At 32.8% G+C, this 25,385-nt stretch overlaps 3 protein-coding genes across 3 annotated transcripts in view; 2 read left to right on the forward strand and 1 right to left on the reverse strand.

Moving 5' to 3' along the window:
* Nucleotides 1-232: 232 nt before the first annotated feature.
* On the reverse strand, nt 233-5,253 carry LOC133205805 (CTD nuclear envelope phosphatase 1-like). Its single transcript, XM_061341688.1, has 7 exons — nt 5,023-5,253; nt 3,656-3,722; nt 3,064-3,182; nt 2,797-2,868; nt 2,183-2,299; nt 1,615-1,726; nt 233-1,392 (listed from the first exon to the last, which is right to left on the reverse strand). The coding sequence occupies exons 1-7, from the start codon at nt 5,119-5,121 to the stop codon at nt 1,241-1,243; spliced, it is 738 nt and encodes a 245-aa protein (XP_061197672.1). The 5' UTR covers nt 5,122-5,253; the 3' UTR covers nt 233-1,240.
* A 97-nt stretch (nt 5,254-5,350) lies between these two features.
* LOC133205633 (ankyrin repeat domain-containing protein 12-like) lies at nt 5,351-9,886 on the forward strand. The gene is made up of 6 exons (XM_061341473.1): nt 5,351-5,430; nt 5,786-5,983; nt 6,484-6,669; nt 7,407-7,559; nt 7,758-7,853; nt 7,976-9,886. Exons 2-6 carry the CDS (start codon nt 5,791-5,793, stop codon nt 9,649-9,651), a joined length of 2,304 nt encoding a protein of 767 aa, XP_061197457.1. The 5' UTR covers nt 5,351-5,430; nt 5,786-5,790; the 3' UTR covers nt 9,652-9,886.
* Nucleotides 9,887-17,898: 8,012 nt separating this feature from the next.
* LOC133205911 (galactose mutarotase-like) overlaps nt 17,899-25,385 on the forward strand; it is a 14,265-nt gene continuing 6,778 nt past the window's right edge. The window contains exons 1-6 of the mRNA XM_061341804.1: nt 17,899-18,028; nt 19,628-19,732; nt 20,503-20,547; nt 21,858-21,924; nt 23,865-23,995; nt 24,851-25,005. Of these exons, the coding sequence (XP_061197788.1) occupies nt 18,016-18,028; nt 19,628-19,732; nt 20,503-20,547; nt 21,858-21,924; nt 23,865-23,995; nt 24,851-25,005 (516 nt within the window). The 5' untranslated portion in view covers nt 17,899-18,015. The remainder of the gene's footprint in view (nt 18,029-19,627; nt 19,733-20,502; nt 20,548-21,857; nt 21,925-23,864; nt 23,996-24,850; nt 25,006-25,385) is intronic.

Genomic DNA, 25,385 nt, shown 5'->3' on the forward strand with positions numbered 1-25,385 from the left:
GCCAACAACATATATATGGACTTTTGAAGTCCCTTTCTTCTTAAAATCACAGCATAGGGTTCTATCACATCAAACTTACTGGCACTATCTGATCAGTTTCAAAAGAAAAATTGAATATTTTGTTTTGTACCTGCAATTGATGATTTTAGAGCTCATCACCAATATCAGTGAACAATGATTCAAAAATAAATCTATTAACTCGATAGTGTGCCCCCCCCCCCCCCCCCCCTTTCTTACCCATATGAAAACATGACATACATGTAGCTTACTTTTGTAACCATTGAAACAGTTTCAAATTGAAGGTATTTTTTAAATGGATTTTTTCTGATAAAATCATAAAAGTATATGACATTTACAATGAAGGGGATGACATTTAAACCTATATAAAGAATGAAGTGTGATTTTGAAAACAGCTGTAGGTGATTAAATGCCTAATTATGACTCTGATATGGCGTACAGAATATATCCTAATCTGCATCACACAACAAAATCTTAACATACAAAAATTACAATATTACAGTAACTAATAATATAAAAGACATGATATTATTTCAGAAGCATTACAAAACTGTCAGACATAGTATAACTAATTCTTATTGGTTTGAGAAAGAATTAGTACGTCCTGATGCACCGCAGCTGCCATTTAAAACATAATAAATTTTTTTTCATGGTACATTATAAATTTTATGAAATCATTGCACCAGAAACTTTCACGATGAATTAATTCATTCATACAAATATAACATTCTTACACTTATGAGAAAATGAATCTGTACTACTCCTTTTTCTCATTAATGGACAAATAGCTTGCAATATCAGTTGAATTTAGTAAACATGTGTATCAGTTAATAATAATCAAAATCTTTAAGACTTCAGTTGAATGAAAGACCAACCTATGTGAAAACAACACAAAAACACTTGAAAAAAATCAATGACATGATTTCAATCCATGAAGCACATGGCAGGATCTAAACAAAATAAAAGGAGAGCAAATTTTGTTTGGTCTAAACAGCTCCAGAAATTTGTTTTTATTTGCAAGGAATAAACAAACTCAATCTGAATTTAGCAGTAACCTGGCTGTTCCTTGGTCATTCTTCCCACCTCTGCATCTCTCTGCTTGTTTGTCATACATTCAACATTCTATCACAGCCCAGTTAAGTAGGCTGGCTCTGCAGTCACGCACTATAACTTGTTGCTGGGTAAAATTTACACACTAACACACATGTAAAAGTGATATTTGTCAGTCTAACATGTTGTAAGTTTTGTGAATGTTCCTGCTTAGCACTGACCTGACATCATTACAGAATCGTAATGCATCCAGCATTGGCAGTAAACACAAAAGTGACGTATCTGTGGGATCACTAAACCATGACTTTATAGGAATTGCATTATCTGAAACAGAAGAGTTCACTTTAAAAATATAGACTACAAGTATATGGACAACAAAACTACCAGCCTTGAGAAGTCTTACACTTCAAGTAGTTCAATTTTGGTACATGTATTATACATTGCAGAACACAGGATAACAGGACATGTACTATTGCAAAAATATTTTAATAAAATATTGCTTAATTATCCAAACATTAGGAAACAAAGTGATCTATAAAACCATACCTTCATAATACTTATATGCTATTGGGGAATTGTCTAGTATAAAAACACTTGACAGATCTTCATTTATCTCCAAAAGACTCTTGGTATAGCTACCTAATTCAAATCGACAATGCTGCAAATAAGAAAAAAATTACAGTGTATTTCAACATCTATCACAAAACAAATAATCACAATATGTAAAATTTCTCCAGAATACAGAATTATTTCTTAGAACTAAGAATGAAATAAAATTTATCCACTTTTTATTTTTTTATTCTCTTATGAAAGATAACTCCTATATAAAACACAGCATGCAATAATTTCTAATGTATGGGAAAACAAATCAAGAACTTTAAGGAAAATGAGAAAATTAGTACCTACTCTGTATTATAAATCACAAAAATATGAAAGAAACTGAGTATAGCTGTCCTAAAAATATTCAAATACTAATGTAAATCCAGAACATCAAAGAATATTTGAAGTTCCATCCAATAAATGGCATTCTAGGAGAATGAGAAATGGTGCAATACACGTTCCACAAATACTGACTTATTAAAAGCATCGACATCACTAGAAATCTGATAAATACCTGTCTATAATATCTCCTCCTTAGTATATTTCTATTATTGTCTAATTTGTCTGCCACCGCAGAGCCATATATTTCCATACTTGCTGTAAACACTACAAGTTCATACCACTGACTAACCTATACATAAAGAAACAAAAACACATGGACGTATTAGCAAATCAGCTTAGTATACATCTTTTATACAGGTTATGATGAGATGAATATAACTGTGGGGTTAGTGATCTAACAATATTATAATGCTTGCTAATCAAAGCCACTTTAAATTAATCAAAATGTTAGTAAAGTAAAACATGTTAGGCTTGCAACACTCCAGAGATTCTTTTATTACATTTCTATGTATATACCCAGTTAAAATTTCATAACTTTGACCTACTTTGTGGCAAAATTTAATGTTGTTCTAAACATAGATTTGTCTTTGTGTTAAGCATGTTTTACTGCATTGTGCTGTCAATCAATCACTATGTATGTAAATTTACAGTTAAGATGATTTGCAGTGAAAGATGTATTACTATATTTGTTTTTTGAAAGTTTGCATTTATCACAACAAATTTATACATGTAGTTGATTATAGACAAGCTAAATATTGTTTTATCTGGAAAAACAAAGTTTCCTACCACTTCCAAAAAGTAGTCTACATGTGGTCTTTTGTGAACAAAAAATCTAACAGGATGTCTGTCTATATTGACCTGCAAAATTTAAAACAAAACATAGAAAAAATTCTACTTTATAGCTACAAGTTTGGAAGCATTTAAATCAAGTTAACTCAAACATTTACTTCTTTGAAATCAATAAGCCTGCATCAAATCCACAGACTGCCTCATAATTAAATCTACATCATTTTTAAGAGTTATTACAACAGTTTAGGTTATACATTTACACACTTTTAGAACAAAGTCTGGGGGTGTTCCTGGCTTCACAGTCTGTCGTAGGACTCCATCATGATGAGAATGAATTAATGTTTCATCTAAGTCTAGAACTAGGGTTTTCTTTTTCAACATACCTATGAAGAAAGAAATGATAGTCAATTTAACAATAAAAAAGGAGCATAATAATAACTTTGAAAATCCAACATCTCATTAATAATTCAAGATTAATACAAAAAGCATACATTAAAACCGACCATTATGATGATTTTCAATTTTAGATTTAGAAATACACAGTTCACTATTCTGATGGCAAAATATAGCTGATGTTCTAAGTTGGTATAAACAAAATTTTTAATGAAATTATGTTTATTAAGACTGTAGAAGAAATTTTCAGGGGCTGAAATTTCACTACGATCTGAAACAATTACTTGAGGACTAAATTTTGTTGTTGGTGCTCCCTATAAGATAAATGATACCATTTCAACTTATTTCTTTAGGAGTTTAAGTCAGTTGATAAATGTAATCAATGAACTAAAGAAAATTGAATCCCTGAAGAATATTTCTGCTTATATAAATATTTACTTGTATAAATTACAAAAGTACTCACTGAGCCGGTGTTTAGAGAGAGGGGACAGTGGTATAACTTCATATTTCACAGTCTGGTATTGTATAATCTGTAATGACAAGATACCACAGTTCATAACCAACATTACATCATTTCCTCATTAATGTCTACAACACATACAATTTCAGTTGCCAAGAATTGCTGATGCACAATAAATTATGTTCATCATTGAATTTTTATTATAATCTTTTATAAATAAGTTGTTCTGAAAGTGAACGTCTTATAGCTATTTTATATTAATGACTGATATAGACATTCTAAATTAATTGAAAGTTGAAAATCAAGATGGGCTTTTTCCATCATAGCTTACTTAAATTCTATAGACATCTTTCTTCTGACCTCACTTTGATTACTGATAGTGAATTTCAGTATTAATATGCTCCCATAAAGACTTGCATATTTCTGGTGACTATTATTTCATATAACATGACATTTACTTTTTACAATTGCTGAAATTCCATTCCATTAAAGGAAACTATTATATAATATAATGGGAATTCTGTAAATTAGCAGGCTTAACTTAAACCACATATACACATGTAAGGAGTCCAATTTGGAAAACTTTTTTTCCTATTTATGAAAAAATATAATGATTTCAATCATCTAATTAGATCTTGGATTGTGGATACCACTCAGGTTTGATGTAAGAAACACAAATACTGTATTGCTATGACAGTAGTAATCCTATCAGTGAACATTATCAGGAGATCAAAGGCAACCAATCACAAAATATGTCTTGTATGCTTTCAATTGTTTACAATTATGTTTGGCATACTGCATATTGCTTTTACAGTGTAAAAAATTGTTTACTCAGAGTGATAAGTTACATGGTTAGCTTGATGCATTGGGCAGGTAATCTCATCTTCAGGTAGCATGGGTGGCTGCCCAGCTGCCAATCAAAACAAAAGATAGTGCTTCTCAACTCATTCACAAACAGCATGGTAATGATCTCGTATCATGCACATTTTCAGGGGGATACATATATATTGTGGGGTCTTTGAATAACAACAGTATTCTTCAATTGAAATCTTGAGGGGATACAGAAACTTCTGAAAATTAGGTGTTCCTTTTGTTTTAATTGGACCACTTTTAAACCATATCTATTGTTTAAGTTGTTACTGAAGTTTTAGATTATTATCCTATAAATTCAACTGTCCTACATATTAACCTACAATGTTTATTTTCTTTTCTGTTTACGAAATTTTAAGCTGATGTCATTTCAAGCCTAAATCAACTCTCTGAACAAATTACAAGCTTTGACAAAATACAATAATTAATTCATATATTTGTTTAACATATGCGCAATCGAAATCTTATATTTTTTCAAAACTTGCAACAGGAACTCTTACAGATCTTGCTTGTCTTTTGAAACAGTAACACAGAAAACTCCAAATCTTTGCTGCCAGCAAGAAAAAACCACGTAATCCCATTACAATGAACTTAAGCATGTGTGTAGATTTTTATCCTGCTTTAAGTATTGAGCCGCTGTGCAGATATATCATGAAGACGACTTTAATTTCAAGGGCAGCCCGCACTGTCTCTCTTCGCAATGATAGGCGCCATTTATTTCCCAGCATGCACTGTCATCTTCGGAATTTCTTTCATTTTTGCCTATTAAAATCGAAAACTCCAGATTAGTATCGAAGGTCCCTAATCCCACACGATTTTTCGCAAATGGCGTCAGTAGTTACACAAGCACTGAGGCATGACAAATTAAATATTACAACATTATGGATGTAAATGCAGCAGTTGAAAAGGTATATTTTATAATATATATTTTTTGTATTTCCTACTTACTGAACAAAGCTTGAATTTTCACAGTTTTATCTATTTCTTTGCATTCGAATTTCCTCAGTTATCAATTTGTACTTTTCTTTCAATATTGTTGCTTTAATAACAATATAGATATTAGGTTGATGAAAAACATAGTAAATTTCTTTCATTTCGTACGTTATTAAGTTAAAAAATTAATTTTAAAATAATTTTGCTAATATATAGATATAGACCAAGATAAGTTAGATGTAATGGGACTGTTTGTGTTCCTTGCTTGTTTCCTTATTCTATTTGACGTTTAAAAAACTTTGTAGAACACAATATCGTTTTTTTTTTCAGATTTTATGGGAAGCCTAGAGGGCACATTTGACACAAAATTACATGAAGCAGTTCGATATGGTGACATAGACGAGGTAAAAGTAGCACTCCAGCAGGGTTATGACCCAAATCTTATTGGGTTGTACCAATGGAGTGCACTGCATGAGGCAGCAAATAATGGAGAGTTGGACATTCTAAACTTGCTCTTATCAAAAAAAGGTAAATTTAGTTAGAATGATTTAACTGTGTGTTCAGGGGTTAGGACAGACCCTCATAAAGTTAAAATACATCGAATATAGTACATGTAGTTTCAATGTACCAAAATGCAATGGGTCTGCTTGTTAGAATCACCTAGAATACTAGGAATATGTATAGTTTTAATCATTTGAACAAAACACAGCCAGTGCTCCAAACTCAATAATTAGAGCACTTGACAATTGTGGGGTGTAAAAGTGTTAATTTTTAGTAGTTTATGAATTAATTAAAAATTAAACCCAATAACCCATGTCAGGCATGTCTCAACCATACTTAATTATTTTTAAGCTGCTTACCAGGTTGTAAGGGACATATATACCCCATGGCATGTGATGATGGAAGCTTTTGTGTCCTCAAAAATAGCTAAAAATATAATATAGAATAAAGCAATTATTGTGTGATGTATATATTATTCTTTTAAAAAATGATACGTGTATATAATTTTCACTATAATATTAAATCAGGTGACCCTAACAAGAAAGATTTGTTGGTGGGTAATACAGCAGTTCATTATGCGGCACAAGAACACCATGTCGAATGTCTGCGTCTCCTGATTGATGCAGGAGGATGTCATGACATAAAGAACAGCGAGGGCAAATCATGTCTGGACTTAGCTGCAGGAGAGTGCTTCAGTATGCTGGAATCACTAAGTAAGTTTGGAAATCTGTTAGTATTTCTTTTTGACCAAAAAAAGATTTAAATCAATTATGTCAAGTACTATTAAAGTTGCAAATTCAGAGAAAACAATTTTATGTAGACTTTCATGTTTAAAATGTTTTCAACAGATGAAAATGATCAAATTGACGATGAAACAGGTTTGTTCATCATAGTTCTGTTTAGTTGTAACATGAAACTTTCAGTAGTGGTGAAATGACATAACTTATGCATATAACTAACATTTTTCAGAATGCTAAGAGAGTATATTTACCAGTAGTTGATTGCTTCTTTAGCTCTTCATAAGTTTCTGTTTTAATTATTGCAAAACTTCAGAATAAGACCAGATATTGGTTTATACTGTCAGTGTAGAATTAACACATTTCATAAGCGAATATTTACATTTAAGGAAATAATGTATGTGAGGAATAACATGTACTAGTAAAACTGGCATGATCATGATGATGTTAATAATGTCATAAATGTATTAATTAGATAAGTATTCTGCATAAGCCACATATGTCTGCTATATAATGAAAATTACCAAAGGATTTCTAGCTTTATCATCAATCTAAAGGACAATCCAAAGAACTTTCATTTGCTACAATACTACGGTGTTTTATTAACAAGCTTTTAGAAATTCATCAACTGGTTCATAAATAATTGTGGTAGTAATGTGTCAATTGTGATTCACAATTTAAAAAAGTAGAATTTCTCTTGTTTTATGACACAGGAGTGAAAGAGCTCATGGTCAAGTCAACAGAGGAAGTTAGAAAACAGCTCCAAGAGGAGACTCAAGATCAACCATGTGACCAGTCACATGTCTCATCCACAATAGGATCACAGGTAGCTGAAGATGGACTGGCAGAAGACATCAAACCACCAGGTAATTCACATTTACAAAACTGCATATACAAACACTCAAAGTACCAGTAGTCTGCATGATGCTTCAAATCCATTTACTTTAATAATCTGATCAGGGAAGCATGAGACTTGTAACCTTTGATAAAGCTCACAGTATTCATAGCAATATAGGTTATACCTTCTTTTGTATGGTATCAAATGTTTTGATTCAATTTTACAGCCATGGGTTATCTTCACCTGACATTTGAATACCACTCACACAAGGAAACTCTGAAAATAAAAGTTTGGCAGATAAGCGATCTTCTACTTCCTCCCCGTAAGTTCAATACTATGATGTGTATCAGTAATAACATTTTCAAACCACATGGATTATTCACTATTAAGTTTCACATCTTTTAAGATTACTGCTTGAAGTAAGACATTTATTTTATTCTGCAGCTCAGACATCCAACATTAATTCCATATATGTGAAAAGCTTTCTGATGCCCGACAGAAAAAAAGATTCCAAGCGGAAGACAGAAGAAATAAAAGTTGATCGTTCTGATGCCCACATCAAATCCTCTCTCTCACCCACAAATAAAGGAGGTATTCAGCATGTTTTCTCTCCTTCCACTTTCAAGTTTTCCAAAAAGTTAGAGTATGAAGGTATCTCTGCTTCCATGATTAAAGAAAAGAGTGTCCAGATAGAAGTCTGTATTACTCAAAAATACAGCAAGAGATCTTTTCTCATTGGTATGTTCCACATGTCTCTAAAGGAGGCTGTCAAAAAAATCGTCAAAGAGAAATACCCTCTAATTCCTTGTGTTAATCATACTATTCCTACCAACATGAGGGTATATTGTGCTTCCGAACTCCAGATAACAAATTCTGCAAAAATCTTCTATAGTAATCCTGATTTTAGGAATCTGTCTGAAAGTGATTTGTCAGAAATTTCTGACAGAGCAGCGAGTGACCCTGATCTTAAGAAGGTTACTTTCGCCAAAGATGCCATTACTCCACGGAATGTTGTTTTGAACATTGGTGAAGAACAAATTGAAGAGCAAGATGAAGTAATGGTTATGGATGTGGGACAGACTGCTAGAATTGCAGTTCCTGGGGAGTTTGTAGAGGAAGAGCTGAATGAGTCTGGTTACAGTAGCATCTCAAATGTGATTGAAATGACAGACATTACAGATGATGTGGCAGAACGAAGCAGAAAATCGGCCTTTTCATCTGTTGTGAAATCTGTCAAAATGAAAACAAAGGTTGAGAGTTTAAAAGACACCAGCATGTCAAGGACAGGTGACTGCAGTGTCCCTATAGAGGTGGAGGATTTGAAATATAATGAGGTCAAACACAAGTCTGGGCCAAGACCAGAAACTCCAACTTGGGACTATTATGATTTCTCCATGCAGAGTGTTGAAATCCCACTGGATGAGATTAGGAGTCCAAAACAAGGAGATGCCCCTGTATGTCTTCCAATGGAAACTACACTGGGATTAATGCATTCCAAAGGGAAGAAAATCAAGAAACCCAAGGCAATCAGGGAGGAAAGAAAGGATATAAAAAATGTTCCAGTAATAGTTGTGACTGACTCAGAAAGTGGGGTTTCAAGGTCATTGGACAAAAGTTTAAAAATTAAGTCACCTAGGGAGGAGGATAGGATTGAGGTGATCTCCTCCAAAGCAAGAGGGAGCCACAGAAAGAAAAAATCCAACAAAGAGAGTGTATCTGTTGATATGGAATCTTTTAGCAGGCCTAATAAAACAAAAGATGGAAAATTCCTAGTAACTGCTGATATTCATTCCCCTAGTGCCAAGACTTCATTTCATGAAACTTCTATTGATATTGGTGATACAGACTCTGTGATAATTGATTTAGAGAATTTAGAAACTGAGTTAAAGAATGTGGAATTATCTGAGAAAATGGATGACTCTAACACTACCTCAAGCCATGTTGTTTCCATGGCAACTGATTTGTCATCAAATCTAACAGCCATGAAACCAATCCCACAACAAGTGTTTATCGATGATAGTTTGTACGAGAGCGGAGATGATTCCAGTGAAATGTCAGATTTTATATTACCGTTTGTACCATTGACAAGTAAAAATGATCATATGGTCAGCGAAGTTTAATGCAACAAGAATTTTGTTGTAATATAAAAAAGATGTAATGTAGATACATGTACTGAGAAAGATGGCTTTCAGTCATAGTTAAATTTTGTGTGAAGCTTTTAATTTGGCATATTTCTGATACTCTGGAGCTAGGAAAGGGGCAATCCTTTGTGAATCATTTTCTTAAGGAATGAGAAAATGCCTCTTTAAAGAATGCTAGAAATTATATAGAAACTCTGTTTGATTATTCTTTTCTTATAAAGTTTACCTTCTGGAATCTTTAGAGACATTTTTTGCTTTAAAATTCTTTTAGTTTTAAGTACAGTGTAAGTGTACTACTATTTTTAAATCAAAATATAACTTCATATCCTATTATCTCCTAAATATAAGTCACTTATATTTATTGTGTTTTGTTATAATGTAGACATTTATTGTAGTGTACTATATATAGAAAGCAACTATGCAAATATGCCATATTTACAATCATACAAATGTTTTATCATAGATGTATATATATTTATTTATATATATGTATTTTTTTTCAAAGATGAGGGATATTTGTATGATCTACAAAAATATGTATATACATTAAGGTCCATATTTAACTCTATTGGTCAAAAGACCAGAAAGACCTTATGCATTGGTAACGTTTCAGTGGTGTGTTTGTCTGTCTTTATGGCTATCTGTAAGCATCTTTATTTTTTTTAATTTCTCAAAGTTTTTGCCCGATTTCAAAACTTGGCATACACATTTAGAGGACATCAAATTACAAAACTGTTCATTTGGTTTTTCATTTCATTAAAGTTTTGCCATGGCTACATTAATAGAATATGCTGTGAATTTTTTTAAAAATATCATTTCTCCTATAGTTTTGGTCCATTTTTGATAAAAATTTGGATAATACACTAGATTACATTAAGGCATACATAATTACATGTATGTTTATTATTTTTTAATTTTTTTTCCCTTTTTTTCCTGGAATGGTGTTGCCTTTTGTTTCTCAAAAAATTAAAAAATCAACTTGGTGTCAGTAAACTTGCCCCACAAGTATAAAACTGTACATCCAGAAATATTATTCCTTACATTGATCACTGTGATTTTGACAAAAAAGCTGTGCTTACTTGAAATGGAATAATCTCTTTAACATTTTAAACTGCTGCAGTTTCTAATGAAACGTGCTACAAATGTTAACTAGTTCAAATACACAGTTCTCTCGGTTTTTATTTTTCTTCTAATTTAAATGGACATTGTTTTGCCTGTAAATGAAAATAGAATTATCCATATATTTCATTTTACTACTCATGGATTTTTATGTAATACGTCTATATCTGACTTCCTCTTTTCAATGAAGAGTAACATTTATACTGGCAATTAAAGATTCAGAACGGAAATGCTAGAAACACACATGCACCAATTTACTTCAAGTGTAAATAACTGAGCTACATGTAATGTTAAAAAGTAGGGCTACTGTTGAGACTTTTGATAATATAATTGTAATATCTTCCAGTATATGTAGAATTTGTGAATTATAACTAAATGTATTTCTTAAATCAAAAGGCTAATTTTTACAAAACTGTGGTTACATGTATTTATATTCCTACAAACTGTTCTTGGGCACTTGTTTATTTTGTGCACAGTCCCATCAAAGTTGTTAAGTTTTATGTTGAATTATTGTCTTAGAGCATCCTTGAAAGAGGCTGTGATATATATTAAGTGCACATTTTCTTTTTATATTTGTATTGTTCACTTGACTGTTAGTAGGTATATTTTGCATTTATTGTATCTTTTTTTAACATTTTAGAGTCCTCCATTTTTTTCTTTTTGAATGTGATAATGTAGTTTTCTTAAAAACTGTGTAGGTTTTATGTTCATATATATGTATTTTTTAAAATAAGGTATCTTGTAGAACATACCACTTTGGTATTCTACTTTTATCTATCTTACTTTCATTAGATAAAAATTGTTTCTTCAAATGTGCAATATATTTTACTGGGATATTATGAATTTAATGTATTCAACTTTTTTTGTTTTTATATGAGAGATTGTTATAGTTTTTGCTTCTTTAGTCCTGTCCTGTTTTAAATTGGCCTGTGAATTTCAATTTGTTAGACACTTCTTAATTTGGTTAAAATTAAGCAAGTACTTGGGCAGATATATTGGAATATGGTAGAAATAATCAATCATTTTTTGTATACAAAGTTTAATCTCTTTATTAATCTAGAGAATTTTAATTAGGATCAACCTTTAGAAATTTTTAATGCAGTATAGAAAGGTCATTTAAAGTTCAAGTTGATACAAGTTTAATCAATTAGCTGATTAATTAACTATTTTTTTTTCAATTATATAATTATCTAATTATAGGTACTGCTGTCAGCATGTTATTTTTTTCATACTATTTCATTGATTTCGACTTTAATTTCTACAGTTCAGTATTTTGTGTACAAACTCTTACCTTAACACAGCATTATTGATAACAACAAGATGGTGAAAATGTAAGAAATGCTACAAGGGTTTCAATAAAAATTTCAATAAATCTTTATAACAGGAGTTGATCAATGCTTAATAAAAAGTAAAGTTCATTGGATGTAGTCAAAGACAATTGCACATTTAAACCCGCTTTAAGTGGCGACCGTTGAGAGATTGTTGAGCGTTGCAAACTTTGACAGACCTCTCAACAATCTTTCAACGATCGCCCAACCATCGCCATGATTTCTCAGAATCTCCCAGAGGTCCTTGGTCTCCAAGAACGCAGAAAGATCGCCAATCATTCTCTTAGATTCCCCAATGATCCCTCAGACTTGGTCTCCAAGAACGCAGAAAGATCGCCAAACAAACTCTTAGATTCCCCAATGATCCCTCAGACTTGGTCTCCAAGGACGCAGAAAGATCGCCAAACGATCTCTTAGATTTCCCAATTATTCCTCAGACTTGGTCTCCAAGAACGCAGAAAGATCGCCAAACGATCTCTTAGATTTCCCAATTATTCCTCAGACTTGGTCTCCAAGAACGCGAAAGATCGCCAAACGATCTCTTAGATTTCCCAATTATTCCTCAGACTTGGTCTCCAAGAACGCAGAAAGATCGCCAATCAATCTCTTAGATTTCCCAATGATCCCTCAGACTTGGTCTCCAAGAACGCAGAAAGATCGCCAATCAATCTCTTAGATTTCCCAATGATCCCCCAGACTTGGTCTCTAAGAACGCAGAAAGATCGCCAAACAATCTCTTAGATTCCCCAATGATCCCTCAGACTTGGTCTCTAAGAACGCAGAAAGATCGCCAAACAATCTCTTAGATTCCCCAATGATCCCTCAGACTTGGTCTCCAAGAACGCAGAAAGATCGCCAAACAATCTCTTAGATTCCCCAATGATCCCTCAGACTTGGTCTCCAAGGACGCAGAAAGATCGCCAAACAAACTCTTAGATTCCCCAATGATCCCTCAGACTTGTTCTCCAAGGACGCAGAAAGATCGCCAAACAATCTCTTAGATTCCCCAATGATCCCTCAGATGTCTTTGGAAGGACATAGTGTTTGAACGCCTTAGGATCTCTCAGTGGACTCTTTCGGTCTTACAGCAATCTCTCTTGGTCGCATTTGATCCCCTAGCAATCTCCGTAGCTCTACAGTATGGATGATCTTAATTGGTTGCAAAGCAATGCTAAGCATGTAAACTCTCGGAGGTTGACACAGAAAGCAATGTACATATAACCGTCAGTGTCTGAGGGACCTGCTTGTTTGCGTTCCTAGATCGTTAAGTGATCTTGACAAATTGCCATGAAATATCGCGATATATCGTCATATTTTTTTGAACAATCGTTTCATCATGATATCCCTAAAAGGGGACGACCATTTGATTCTGAAGAGGGATGGAGGTGCAGAATTTGGAAATAAATAATCTGTCCTCGAAAAAGTTGAAAATCAATAAACTGTCTTTGACTGGCAAGAAAATAAATAATCTGCCCTTGACTTATGTTGCCCCCCCCCCCCCCAAACGAAATAGAGTTTTAGAGTTTGAACGTTTTAACTTTGTTTCAAAAAATATTTTTTTGCTTGTCAAACTTTTTCAGTAAGGAAGAAAATAAATACTCTATCATTGATCATCTTCAAAATAAATTATTTTTCCCTGACTGCCATGGAAATAAATAATCTGACTAGAAAAAATTTTGCCAGCCCCCCCCCCCCCCCCTTTCAGAGCTTAAATTTTCACAGATACTGACTTTTCGAGGCTGTAAGAGATCACACAGAGTCCGGACAAGTTGAACATCGCCCAAACTGGCTCTCAACAAACTTCATGTTTGTGAAGGGGCCCTTATTACCAGTGGAATCGCCAGTTTCATTTTTAAAGACCACTTTCAATATACAGTGAAAAACCAATCACATGTATAACATGCATGGTCCGTCTTTGTATTTTGGACTACATTTGCCAAATTCTTGTAGCACATTACAATATTTAACAAAGATTTTCTTGGAATATGTTCATATTTATTAAATATTAAACCGTCCATTTGCTGGTTTATTCCGGCAATAAAATAAAAAAAAATATTACCTTTAATTTGAGATGCACAGATAGATTAATATCGAAACTTTTATTTTGATCATTCTGTACGTTTATGTTAAGATCTGTAAGAAAGAACGTCAATTTTATTTTTTTTAATTCCAATTTTCAAGGAAGAAAAGTAACTTTCATGCTTTCTACTTCCATTTCTATAATTTCACATTTCTATCTACGATGATAAAACAGATACTAAGAGAAACCGATAAAGCTTGCTAGTATAATCCAGGGGGAGGGGGGGATCATATTTACAATTTACGAACTTTAATCCTTAGAAGAACTTTGCTGTAGCACATCTGTGAAAATTTCATACTATTTTATCTTTGTCGATGCCAAGAAAAAAAGTTAAATATTTTAATTTATACCCATTTTCCAGTATCGTCTCAATCGTACTTAGCAACACATTTTACCAGTTTAAGTAATACGCAAAGCCCTACCCACAAAAATCATGATTGCATGTAGTTGAAAATAGACGTCGGGAATACAGATTAAAAACATCATCGAGGAACTTTTATTGAGATTCGTGGAACCTCTTTTATTTAGGTTTCAGTATTTAAGTATGCGGGATTTCCTTAAAGCCGTAAGTATGTAGAAATTCAAGGTCACTATCTAGAGCTTTGTCTTAAGTATCTATGAAATACATGTATAAGAATATATTTTCACAGCGAGAAACTAGATGTGCCCGTAGAATACGGATGACGCAGCAGCACCCAATGCCATTAGTTAAATCTAGAGTTAAATCTTTGAGGGACTGACAAAAAGACCCACTCTATCCCCCCACAACCGTGGGAGCAATTAAAACATGCATCTTATAAAGTTTTCACAGATGCACGGCATCTACAAGTTTGTTTTGGATATCTTTAAGATACGGCAAAGGTATACGGACAGCTAGACAGACGGACACATTGATTTTCAGTAAAACTTCTCATAGTTCATTGCGGGGAATAAATATGTACAGTTTTCGGGAATTTTCAAAATGCAGACACAGCCAATATAGGTTTGTAAATTTTTTATTGCATCGTTGAAAAGATCTTAACTCAGCTCATTTCATGTGAAACCGTCACGGTATCTCAATCGGTAGAGCGCTCGCTCCGTGATCGGAAGGTCGTGTGTTCAAATCACCGCCGCGACTGACCTAAGTCGATAAAAAAATAGGTAGCAACTGTTCCTTGTTAAGCTCTCGGCACTTTGATGTGAAAGTTGCGGGTCTTTCGGATGAGACCTTAAAAAGCGAGGCCCCGTGTCACGGTAGGCGTTAGCACGACAAAGAACCCTAACTGCTCAATGGCACTGAATGTCGAGTAAAGGTCTAAATTTGAAGCCCTTCACCGGTATATGGTTTCAGTTTTTAAGTATGAGTGAAAAATTCTCGAACGGGACGTAAAACAACAACAATCAATCAATCATTACATGTTTATGTCATCTCCTTAAAGCCACAGACCAAGATTTAATACACGCAGGCACAACAAGAAAAACTATGCAATTCACAAGTATAACTTTCATAGAAATTGTAATGTTCAGGAGTCGTTAAAATTTTATTATTGGGATCAAAACTCAACCTCGATCTCATCATACCCATGATGCAGTTGCCGTGCAACGTAATAAGTATACTAGCTTCAGAAATATAAAATCATGTTCAATTTGTGAATTTAATATTTAGAGTAAAGTTCTCATTATTGAAATTTATATAATTGTGATAAACAAAACTCTTCTGAGGAAAATTTTCTCGGCAAAATTTATTCTTTTATTAAAAAGATTAATGTGATATTCGTGGGGTTCGAACCCTAGCAATAAAAATCCTGAGAATCATTTTCTTTCGAGACTAGCACGCTAAACACTAGACTACACAAGTCCTGACGAACAGTGGCATTTAAATCATGTTTGTGATATGACCCTTGACTTAATGGACTTAAGTATTTCTCGAAAAGATGCGAATGTTGTGTCATAAAAGTATATTTTTAAAGTATAGTGGGTCATTGCTCCATATTTTTGGTAAGCAAAAAATGTATATTTTTATGCAAACTTTGAGGATTAACATTCAAAACGGTGGAGCGAAGACCCACTCATATCGAAAAATAGTGTTATAGTATGCGAAAATGATTCTTTTTGCCCGCTTTAGTGTGTGTCTAATATTTCACAGGCAAATAATTTCAAACTCTGAGGGATTTTTGCAAATTGTAGAGATTTTACATAAAGTATATTTTAATGTTAGACGAAATATCAAGGAAAATTTTGATATAATAGAAATTTAATTTTTCATCTTCATGTTTGTCACACTATAGGCTTATCGCTCGTCATGTTCACCCGTCTCCTTTTGTTTGATTTTTAAAAAAAGAAAACTGATTATTATCTTTTAAACTATAGTTTAAAACAAAAGATTCAATCTTTTTGTACATGTACTAAGGATTTCTGCCTTATACAGCCATGGGTTTGATGCAGGAAATGCTTGTCCCGATGAATTAGACAATCGAAGTCCACCCCTTCTACATGTACTGGGAATGGCACATATCGGTACTTTGTGAATCTTTTATTAATTAAGCACTTTATTAACATAATTAACTATGCAACACGGATTTCATAACATTTTTCCACTAAAAAAAAAGACAACTAAGTATAAACCTTTGATTATTAATTTATGCATAATAAAAAGAATTTAAAGAAGTGATAGCACAAATCGACACTTTTTAATTCCTTGTCCAGCCAGCATTCAGTCAAAATTTCGGTAATTTTAACAACTCAAGTTTTGAATACTCGATAAAAATATGTTCATGATGGAACATTGTCACGAAAAAGGACTGCACATGTTTTCTCCTTCGTTAATTTTATACACACACACGTATTTGTATTTATATTTAGTTTTCAAAGAAAAACAAGTAGAAAGCACTAAAATACCTCTGAGAAATCACACCTTTCTCAGGGAACCATTTTTCAAATGTTATATATGTAGCATTTTTTTTATGTGGATAAGGTTGAAATGTAATGAAATTAAATATCCATAAATGTTATGATATAACAGAAAATGTACAGGTCAGGCCCGTAGGAAGCAATTTCACTTTGAGGGGGCACAATCATACATTTTCTAGTTGGGGGGGGGGCACTATCAACTTCCAAAATTCCTTGACAAGCAAAAAAAAAAAAAAAAGGTCATCAGACGTTATCATTGAGGGGGCACAAGCACATAGCTCTATGTTTCCTATAGTAATTTATATATCGGAAAAATTATTATTATTGGGGGGGGGGCACGGCCCCCCATGCCCCCCCGGTTCCTATGGCCATGCAGGTACGTGAAATTATTAATATGATAGCGGGATAGAAGAATACGTCCTATGTCGTTCAAAAATGAAAACGACAGAAATACCAAATGGAAAAATAGATCAATTAACAAATTTCTATTCAAAGAAAAACTCGATTAATTTAGAAACGGGAGAACCGAAGCATGCAACAGATTTAGATCACGTATGTACATACACGCATCACTTCTCGTTATACTTAAGTGCAATCCATGGGCGTTTCTGAAATTCCCACCAATACTTATATAATATGCTATAAATGAGAACGCACAGCTGATTGCAACTGTCGAGTTTTTTTATTTCGATCAAAAGCGTTCGCGATAATATAGCTCACAGAAGCAGATTTTTCGCCGATTCGTGAAATCAAAAGGTAGGTCAAGTGTGTTTTTTGTTGAAAGTTGAATACCTTTTCCGTTGTTATTTTAACGCTTAACTTCAATTAGTCGATGTTTTCCTTCTTGTAGACAATCTCTTGGAGGTTTTCATCTGGTGCTAAGTGGTCTGATCTACTGGATTCATTTCTCTAATCATCTTATTCACCATGTCAGATGCAGGTGAGTTTGCAGTGGAATTTTTGTTTAATTTTAATTCCTACTAACTGTATGCATGAATTAATTTTAATTTATGTACTTTGTGTACTCTATGAATGTCATTGCCCCTGGTTTTGTCAGAAAACCATTGTTTTGAAAATAACATTATAAAAAAAATGCGAACAAGTCTTCAACTCAATCACTGCACATGCCCTCGTGGTTGCAAATGCAGTTGCATGATTCAAATGCTCAAAGATAAGACAATCTTTATATGTATGTACTTGAAATTACATCTCTAAGATCTGACATATGTGAGTACTAATTAATGGAGTTGTAAGAAATATGGTTAACTTCCCTATCTCTTACAATACAAAGCATTACTATATCTGAAGGTGGTGTGCGCAGTTTTGTTTTTCCTGATTTTGAGTGGATATATAACTTTTCTTTCGTTACTTAGCAATCAACGTAGTGATTGATGAAGATAACATAAGATCAGACTTGGTAAGCTGACTTTTACCAACACCCTGTTTTGGAACCAGTTAACTTAGAATGTTTCTAAATATATTTTAAATCAAATCTATCTAATCGTAAATCGTTTTTAATGAAGTCCGCGATCTACCTAGTTGCTTCCTGTCTGACCATTATGTTGATTTATATAGTTTATTTTTGGTTTATTAGGATCTACACAATATATCAACAGGAAAATGCCAATTTCCATAAGAACTCCATTCAAATATACAATATACAATGACGTTCATACCATGATAAGAAACAAAAATAAATAGTAAAACTTGACAGTTTGAAAGTTTTCGACCAGTTTGAGGCACACGTAATATCAATGTTAAATTGGACAGCGCACTGGGTATCTATTTCAAAAATCTATAATATTAAACAAGAATGATTGTAAAACCACCCGCTAACTTGAAAATAATGCAGTGAATACTTATGGGTTGAAAAAAAAATCTTATTATATTTCCTATAAAAGCAAAGCGTTTAAGGAAATTTCACAAATATGTCAAAATAGTCCGGTTTTGAATTTGGTTTGTATCTTCAGACGTCATGCAAATAATTCCCGCAAATTTAAGTAGCGAAAGAAAATTCATTTTAATTTAAAAAAAAATGTTCGACGTGGAATTTAAAGACGATGTAGATATAATTGTTGTTAATACGTCAAACAGGACAAGATAAGGTTTAGGAAAACGGGGGAAGCAAGGGATTCTAAGGGACACGCAATGATTCCAAAATACTTTATAAAAATCTCCAACAAGCCTGTATGTTCAAAATGTTTAATCAAACCACAATCATGTTTGCAGTCCGAAAAAAAGAACAAGTGCATTTTTTTCCCAAGAAAAGCAGACTGATATTTACATCTGTCCACGTTTGACATATTGTACGCATATTGTACGTACATCTTTGATGTGAGCAATGGATTTCTTACTGGAGCATCATGCAGAAGTAATAGGTACTTCTATTGTACCCTTGGATTTGCCGTATTTCTTGTAGGCAAAAAGTTTTGAAAAATAGCCCCAGACACTTTGAGATTTACCATTGTTTATCATAGAAAAAGATGGTATTTATTCATGAAAATGATTTTTACATAATTATTTATTTTCGCCTTTAAAGAGGGTAACCCTGTCGGAAGCAGTAAGCGTGTCCCCATCATAGTGGGCGTGGTTGCCTTTATCTGCGTGGCCGCCGTGGTTATTGGCGTAGCTGTTCATTTCTCTGGTAGGTACAATATTGACGAAAGTTCAACCATTTAAAGGAAAAGTGATTTTTTAAGAATTTTAATTACTAGTATTGTCTCTATCTAAGCATTATTTAATTTGCTTATCAAAGTATCGTATGCCTAGCTTATATGGGATATATTAAGGTTCACCTACCCTCTGATAAGAGAGATAACTCTGACAGTTAAGGATAAATGACATTATATCTCTATATACATTTTGTCAAATTTTATTAAAAGACCATTTTTGTCATATTATGCCCAGCAAGGTATGCTGAATGTGCATTTTAATTATAAATTAGATTTCCTTTGGAAGGGGGATGGCTAATTAATTCTATATAAGTGAACAGGGTGACGATGAACTTATAATACTCCGTAATGAGAAAGAGTAGGAAAGTCCAAATTAAATTAGATAGCTTTAAGATTTTGATAAGAATTGTAAAACGATAAATTGATTTCTTTCCACTTTTTCAAGGAACTCAACCTGAAACAGAATGAGAGTAATTTTTATTTCATTATCTACGAATTAGATTTTTTTTAGTTTGGCAATGACGCAGTATCTCCCTGTAAATGATATTATAGCGAACATTTTACAGATTATTATATAACTTGGAAACACGATTTCCACTAATCTAGCTCTTGAAATATAGCAGCATGGGGGTCTTATTTCTTATTTGATGAGCAAAACAACGTGAAGAAATGAATTAAAAAAATAAAGAAGAGCATAAATTAAGAATGTTATCGTCATTTGATGTCTCTGTTTGCTCCATAGGCAAAGAAGATGATAACATCGGGAAAACATCGGCACAAAAACAAGGTTTGTATATATATACTAGTATAGTGTAGTTTTCATAATCATCGAAGCGTGTTCAAATACGAATTCTAAAAGAATATCTGCTATGGCTATCTTATGATGACACATTTCGTGTAGTTTAATGTATGAATTAATATAAAATGAAGTTAAATAAGGAACCAGCCTAATGTGTCTTCTGGCACGGAGAGAATTAAGGTCAATCCTACTTAGTACCCCGTTTGTCGAAATAAAAAAAAACAATTTTATGTCTTTCCTGTCATAAAAAATGAGTCCATTTTAGGATTGGGGAATCTTAGTGTGCAAATAACAGAAAAGTACAATGCCCACAACAGTTTTATTTATACAAAACCTTAATCCAAATTAAAAAAAAATTAATAAAAATCTACATGTAACAACTTCGTATGTTTACAGTTCTGACTACACTAGACATTATTTAGCCTTTCTTTTAAGAGGACCATTTTAGATTATATATAAACCTCTTGAAAAGTAAGAGCTATGTAATAAGAGTATAGGGAATTTCCTTATAAAATAGCTGGAAGATGCTTTTTTCTTTACTATAAATAATAATTTATGGCCAGAAATTAATATTTCATATTTTACGCGGATCTGTTGGGTAAATCGTTGACAACCCAGCCTTCTTAGATAGTTATGAAACTTACTGTTTATATAGGACTAAAGTACACCTAAATGAAAATCTTGACTTTAAAATACTCAGTGATTTTGAAATTAAAAAAAACTTACTAACTCACAGTCTTTCTTATGGAGGTTTCTTTAAAATACATCATATTTTCACGATGTGTTAGGTGTTGTACCGATATCTAATTCCAATAGATAATAAAAATTAAATGACTATAGATCGAGGGGATTTTAAAGATTTTATACGTAAGTACATTGTATTCTCAATTAAAATCTCTCAGATTTGTGAAAGCAAATCTTGTCATTTTTGTTGAGCAAGAGAACTTTCATACAAACTAAATATGGTTCACTTGCAAACTCGGATATTTTGACCAATTTAATCAGGTCACTAGACCTTATCTCCCCCTCAAGATAAAGAATTCAAAGACCTCAAAGTTTTCAAACTAGTACAATATAATAAAATATTGAGGGTCATTTAGAAATTGATTATATTTTTCTATTGCTGCACAATGGATGAATCATTACCCAAGTCTGGTGAGCAAGATATCAATAATCTTTTTGTAAACTACTATCTCCTAATCTTTTGCAGAGAGGAATAATGGTCTCATTTTGTATGTATGTTTTATTTCATGCAGATGGTTCAATCATTGAAAGTAAATATTTATTTCTTCAAACAGAAGTTTCCCTAGTCATCCCAACAGAAGAAGCATTTGGTAATATCAAGGACGGCAGAAAAGTGAAAAGGTTAGTCGTCCCAGAAAATACTGAATGTTATATCTGTAAGAATGGCACTTAATGTATAACGATAATATTCGGCAATGTCATTGAACTAACTTAGAAAAATCGCATACATTGTACAAGATGGCGATCAAATTGTTTAAAAAGTTCAGTCTCATCGGTAAAAGGGCTTTAAAAAAATATAAATTTTTACTAGCAAAAGAACAGATTATCCGGAGAATATAAACACGTAGCCTCGGGATATACAATAAAATGAAATAAATAGTTTTCTTTAATTTTACATTGAAATATCACATGTCAAATGCCTTTTCTAACAGAGTTTACTATATTACTATTGTACGTAAAACCACAAGTGAAGATAAATTGTATACATCAAAACTATTTGAGGTAAATTATTGCTCATCATAACCATGCACTTACAGTAGTTTCTCAGCTAAATATACAAGGAAAGAGAAGCTTTCAAAAGAATTTATGCATTTTCTCTGTATGATCTTTTGAGTTCCACTCTAACTCCACAACCCCTGACCCTGGGTCATGAATTTCACTGCTAAGTTCATAACCAATAAATTATTAACCACCATCATGATAATGCATCTATAAGATTGACGATCTCTACTCTAAAATAATTCGCTTCTGTTTTCTGTATGCTAAAAACAATGTACATGTATACATACAAATATTCCATTTCTATATACATGTAAATATTTCCTTTTCTCTTTTGAAATACAATGTATAGCCAATATGTAAAACACGAGTCTCAATTTGTTTTTTTTTTTTGTTTTTTAAACAAAGCTTGATAAGATTATCAATTAAATTAATTTTCATAATCAATAAATAATACTTTTTTCACTGTAATTTACGTTATGCATAGCTTGCAGCGCATTTATCTTTTTTCCTATTTACTTGATGAATGCTGAAAAGCAACACTTCGGCTTCCGATTGCACTTATTCCTACCAATGCTGCAATAAAAAAAATAGCTCTCTTATGAAAGGATATATGCTCTTAAAGAAAAGACTTCTGTCTCTCGAATATATCTTCAAGAGGGGAACCTTTCAGTGACACGAAAGCATGGTTATAACTTAAATATTTTAAAACGAATGACTGAGGAGATGAAAAAATATAGGATTTTCCATTCGATTTCAAAACACTGGGTTTTCCCTTCTAAAAAATGATTTGTGTTTGGCAATCACAGCATGAAGGCACTATCAGTTCTTTTTTATTTGATTGCTGCTACATAAATAACACATTTCAAGGATATAAGGTTTGTAGGAACTGATATATCAGACTGGCGAGATAGAAGATCAGCGTTTGATTTTGTTTTATAGTCGTTCAAACTCTCTTTTCCTGCTGATACTCACCCTCTTTATAAATTTTCAAGAACACGTTAATGATATTACTAATTGATCAAATTCTAAAATGCTAGCACATATTTAAGTAATTGCATTTTACGATTCACTTTAAGAATCGCTCAAAGACAAAGAAGTGTTCGACTAAATTCCAGTATTTCTTCTTCTTTTTTTCAATGTGTACAATCAAAGTTCAGGCCCGTAGGAAGCAATTTCACTTTGAGGGGGCACAATCATACATTTTCTAGTTGAGGGGGCACTATCAACTTCCAAAATTCCTTGACAAGCAAAAAAAAAAAAAAAAAAAAAGTCATCAGACGTTATTATTGAGGAGGCACAAGCACATAGCTCTATGTTTCCTATAGTAATTTATATATCGGAAAAATTATTGGGGGGGGGGGGCACCCCCCCCCCCCCCGGTTCCTACGGCCATGAAGTTACTGTAAAGTTGCTAACATCTGAGGCTACCTTACAACCGATAAACTAAGTTTTACTTAGTATCTAATTATGAAATTTTGAATTTCTTCATTTCTGATTTCAAGTATTTTGTGCATAGATAATTTAGTATTTCAAAGATTTACTTAAAACTCTTTTCACAGATTTACGTTTACCAACAAGAACAATGTTACTGTCAGAATTATCAGCTACGGAGCCACAATAACTGACATCCTGATGCCGGACAAAAACGGAAAAATTGTTGATATTAGCTTAGGCTTCGATACAGCATCAGGTAAGCCAAAACAGTTCGTGTTTATCTGATGTTTCGACGAATAATGTAATTTTTGTGGAATCGATTTGTTTTCTTTTTCTTGATCAAAAGATTATATACATTTGTAACTTGTCTTGGCGGAGTAACTTTTTTTTTAAGAGTTCATGATTTGTAGTACAGTATGTCATTATGCATGTTATGTGTATGGCAATCCAATTTGGATAGATAGATGTACGATATTGCATTCACTTACTCAGTGATCGATCTTAAAATCTATAGACAGTTATCTCCCTCCAAAGTCCCTCCAAAGGGCTATTGTGGCACTCTTACAATTGTGCACAGACGAAATTCAAATTTTCACTAACTTCAAAATAAATGAAATTGGGAAAAATGATTAACTCTGCTAGACTACATTAAGTTTTCACAAATACTCTCTCCTAATCATAGCACAATAAACCGTGTTGAATGCGATATATTGGTATTTATTACTGATTAAAGAGTTCTATAAAACACAAGTTTAGGTTTTAGATAACTCAGTTAAAAGACTTAGCTGTCTTCCAATTTTCCATATTTTAGACTCTCTCTAGTGAAGTGGAAGTTTATCTAATTCTTTACCAATCAAGTTACTTTGTTATGACGTAAAAATAGGATTATAGTGTATCTTGTACTTTCATTATGAACATACAATCTGCTCAGTTATTAATCACAGTAAATTGGCAACACTGAAACTATGATTCACGTTTGGAAAGAGAATTTTACAACTCTAGAAAAAAATAAACGTAATTTCCCTCTGTCTTAAAGATTTCTTGGAATGTAGGTATACTTTTGATTTTAAATTACTCTGAAAATCAATATAACAAATTTACGACTATTTAGAATACGAGGCCAGGCATTCCTACATCGGAGCAGCACTCGGTCGTATAACGGAACGTTTAAAGGGAGCACGTTTCACAATTGATGGAGTGGAACACAATGTGTCGGCCAATGAAGGACAAAATCAAGTCCATGGAGGCTTCCAAGGATTTGACTCAGTAAGAAAGAATTATTTGTCATTCATAACATTCTTAAAGCAAATTTGTAACGTCCAATTGTTTTGGTTACAACATCCTCATGTTCAGTTTTGGTCTGTAACGTTCTCTTTGTTATGTCCGAATGTGCTGTTTTTGTTCGTTACGTTCGTATCTTCTTTGTATGGTTTGAAATGTCCCAGCATATAAAGCTCCCTTGTTTTGTTTTGGTTTTTTACATCATCATGTTCTGTTTATATTTGTACATCCTCCTGTTTTTTTAGGGTTGTGGAGTCCCCCTGTTCTGTTTTGGTTAGAAACCCCCAGTGTTATGTTTTGATTTGTATAGTTCCCAATGTTCTGTTTTGGTTTATAAAACCCCAATGTTCTGTTTGGTTCACAAA

The sequence above is a fragment of the Saccostrea echinata genome, unplaced genomic scaffold (genome assembly GCF_033153115.1).
Source record: "Saccostrea echinata isolate AGI-Se365-2 ecotype Australia unplaced genomic scaffold, CSIRO_AGI_Sech_v1 ptg000054l, whole genome shotgun sequence".
In the NCBI taxonomy this organism is placed as follows: Eukaryota; Metazoa; Mollusca; class Bivalvia; order Ostreida; family Ostreidae; genus Saccostrea; species Saccostrea echinata.

Excerpts from the sequence above, each read along its gene's own strand:
- LOC133205805 (XM_061341688.1), bottom strand. The coding sequence starts at position 5,121 with ATGCTTAAGTTCATTGTAATGGGATTACGTGGTTTTTTCTTGCTGGCA. Across the intron at positions 3,723-5,022 it reads TCAAAAGACAAGCAAGATCT|ATTATACAATACCAGACTGT; the intron begins GTAAGAGTTCCT and ends TTGTCATTACAG. Across the intron at positions 2,300-2,796 it reads TAGACTACTTTTTGGAAGTG|GTTAGTCAGTGGTATGAACT; the intron begins GTAGGAAACTTT and ends CTTTATGTATAG.
- LOC133205633 (XM_061341473.1), top strand. The coding sequence starts at position 5,791 with ATGGGAAGCCTAGAGGGCACATTTGACACAAAATTACATGAAGCAGTT. Across the intron at positions 5,984-6,483 it reads CTTGCTCTTATCAAAAAAAG|GTGACCCTAACAAGAAAGAT; the intron begins GTAAATTTAGTT and ends ATATTAAATCAG. Across the intron at positions 7,854-7,975 it reads CGATCTTCTACTTCCTCCCC|CTCAGACATCCAACATTAAT; the intron begins GTAAGTTCAATA and ends TTTATTCTGCAG.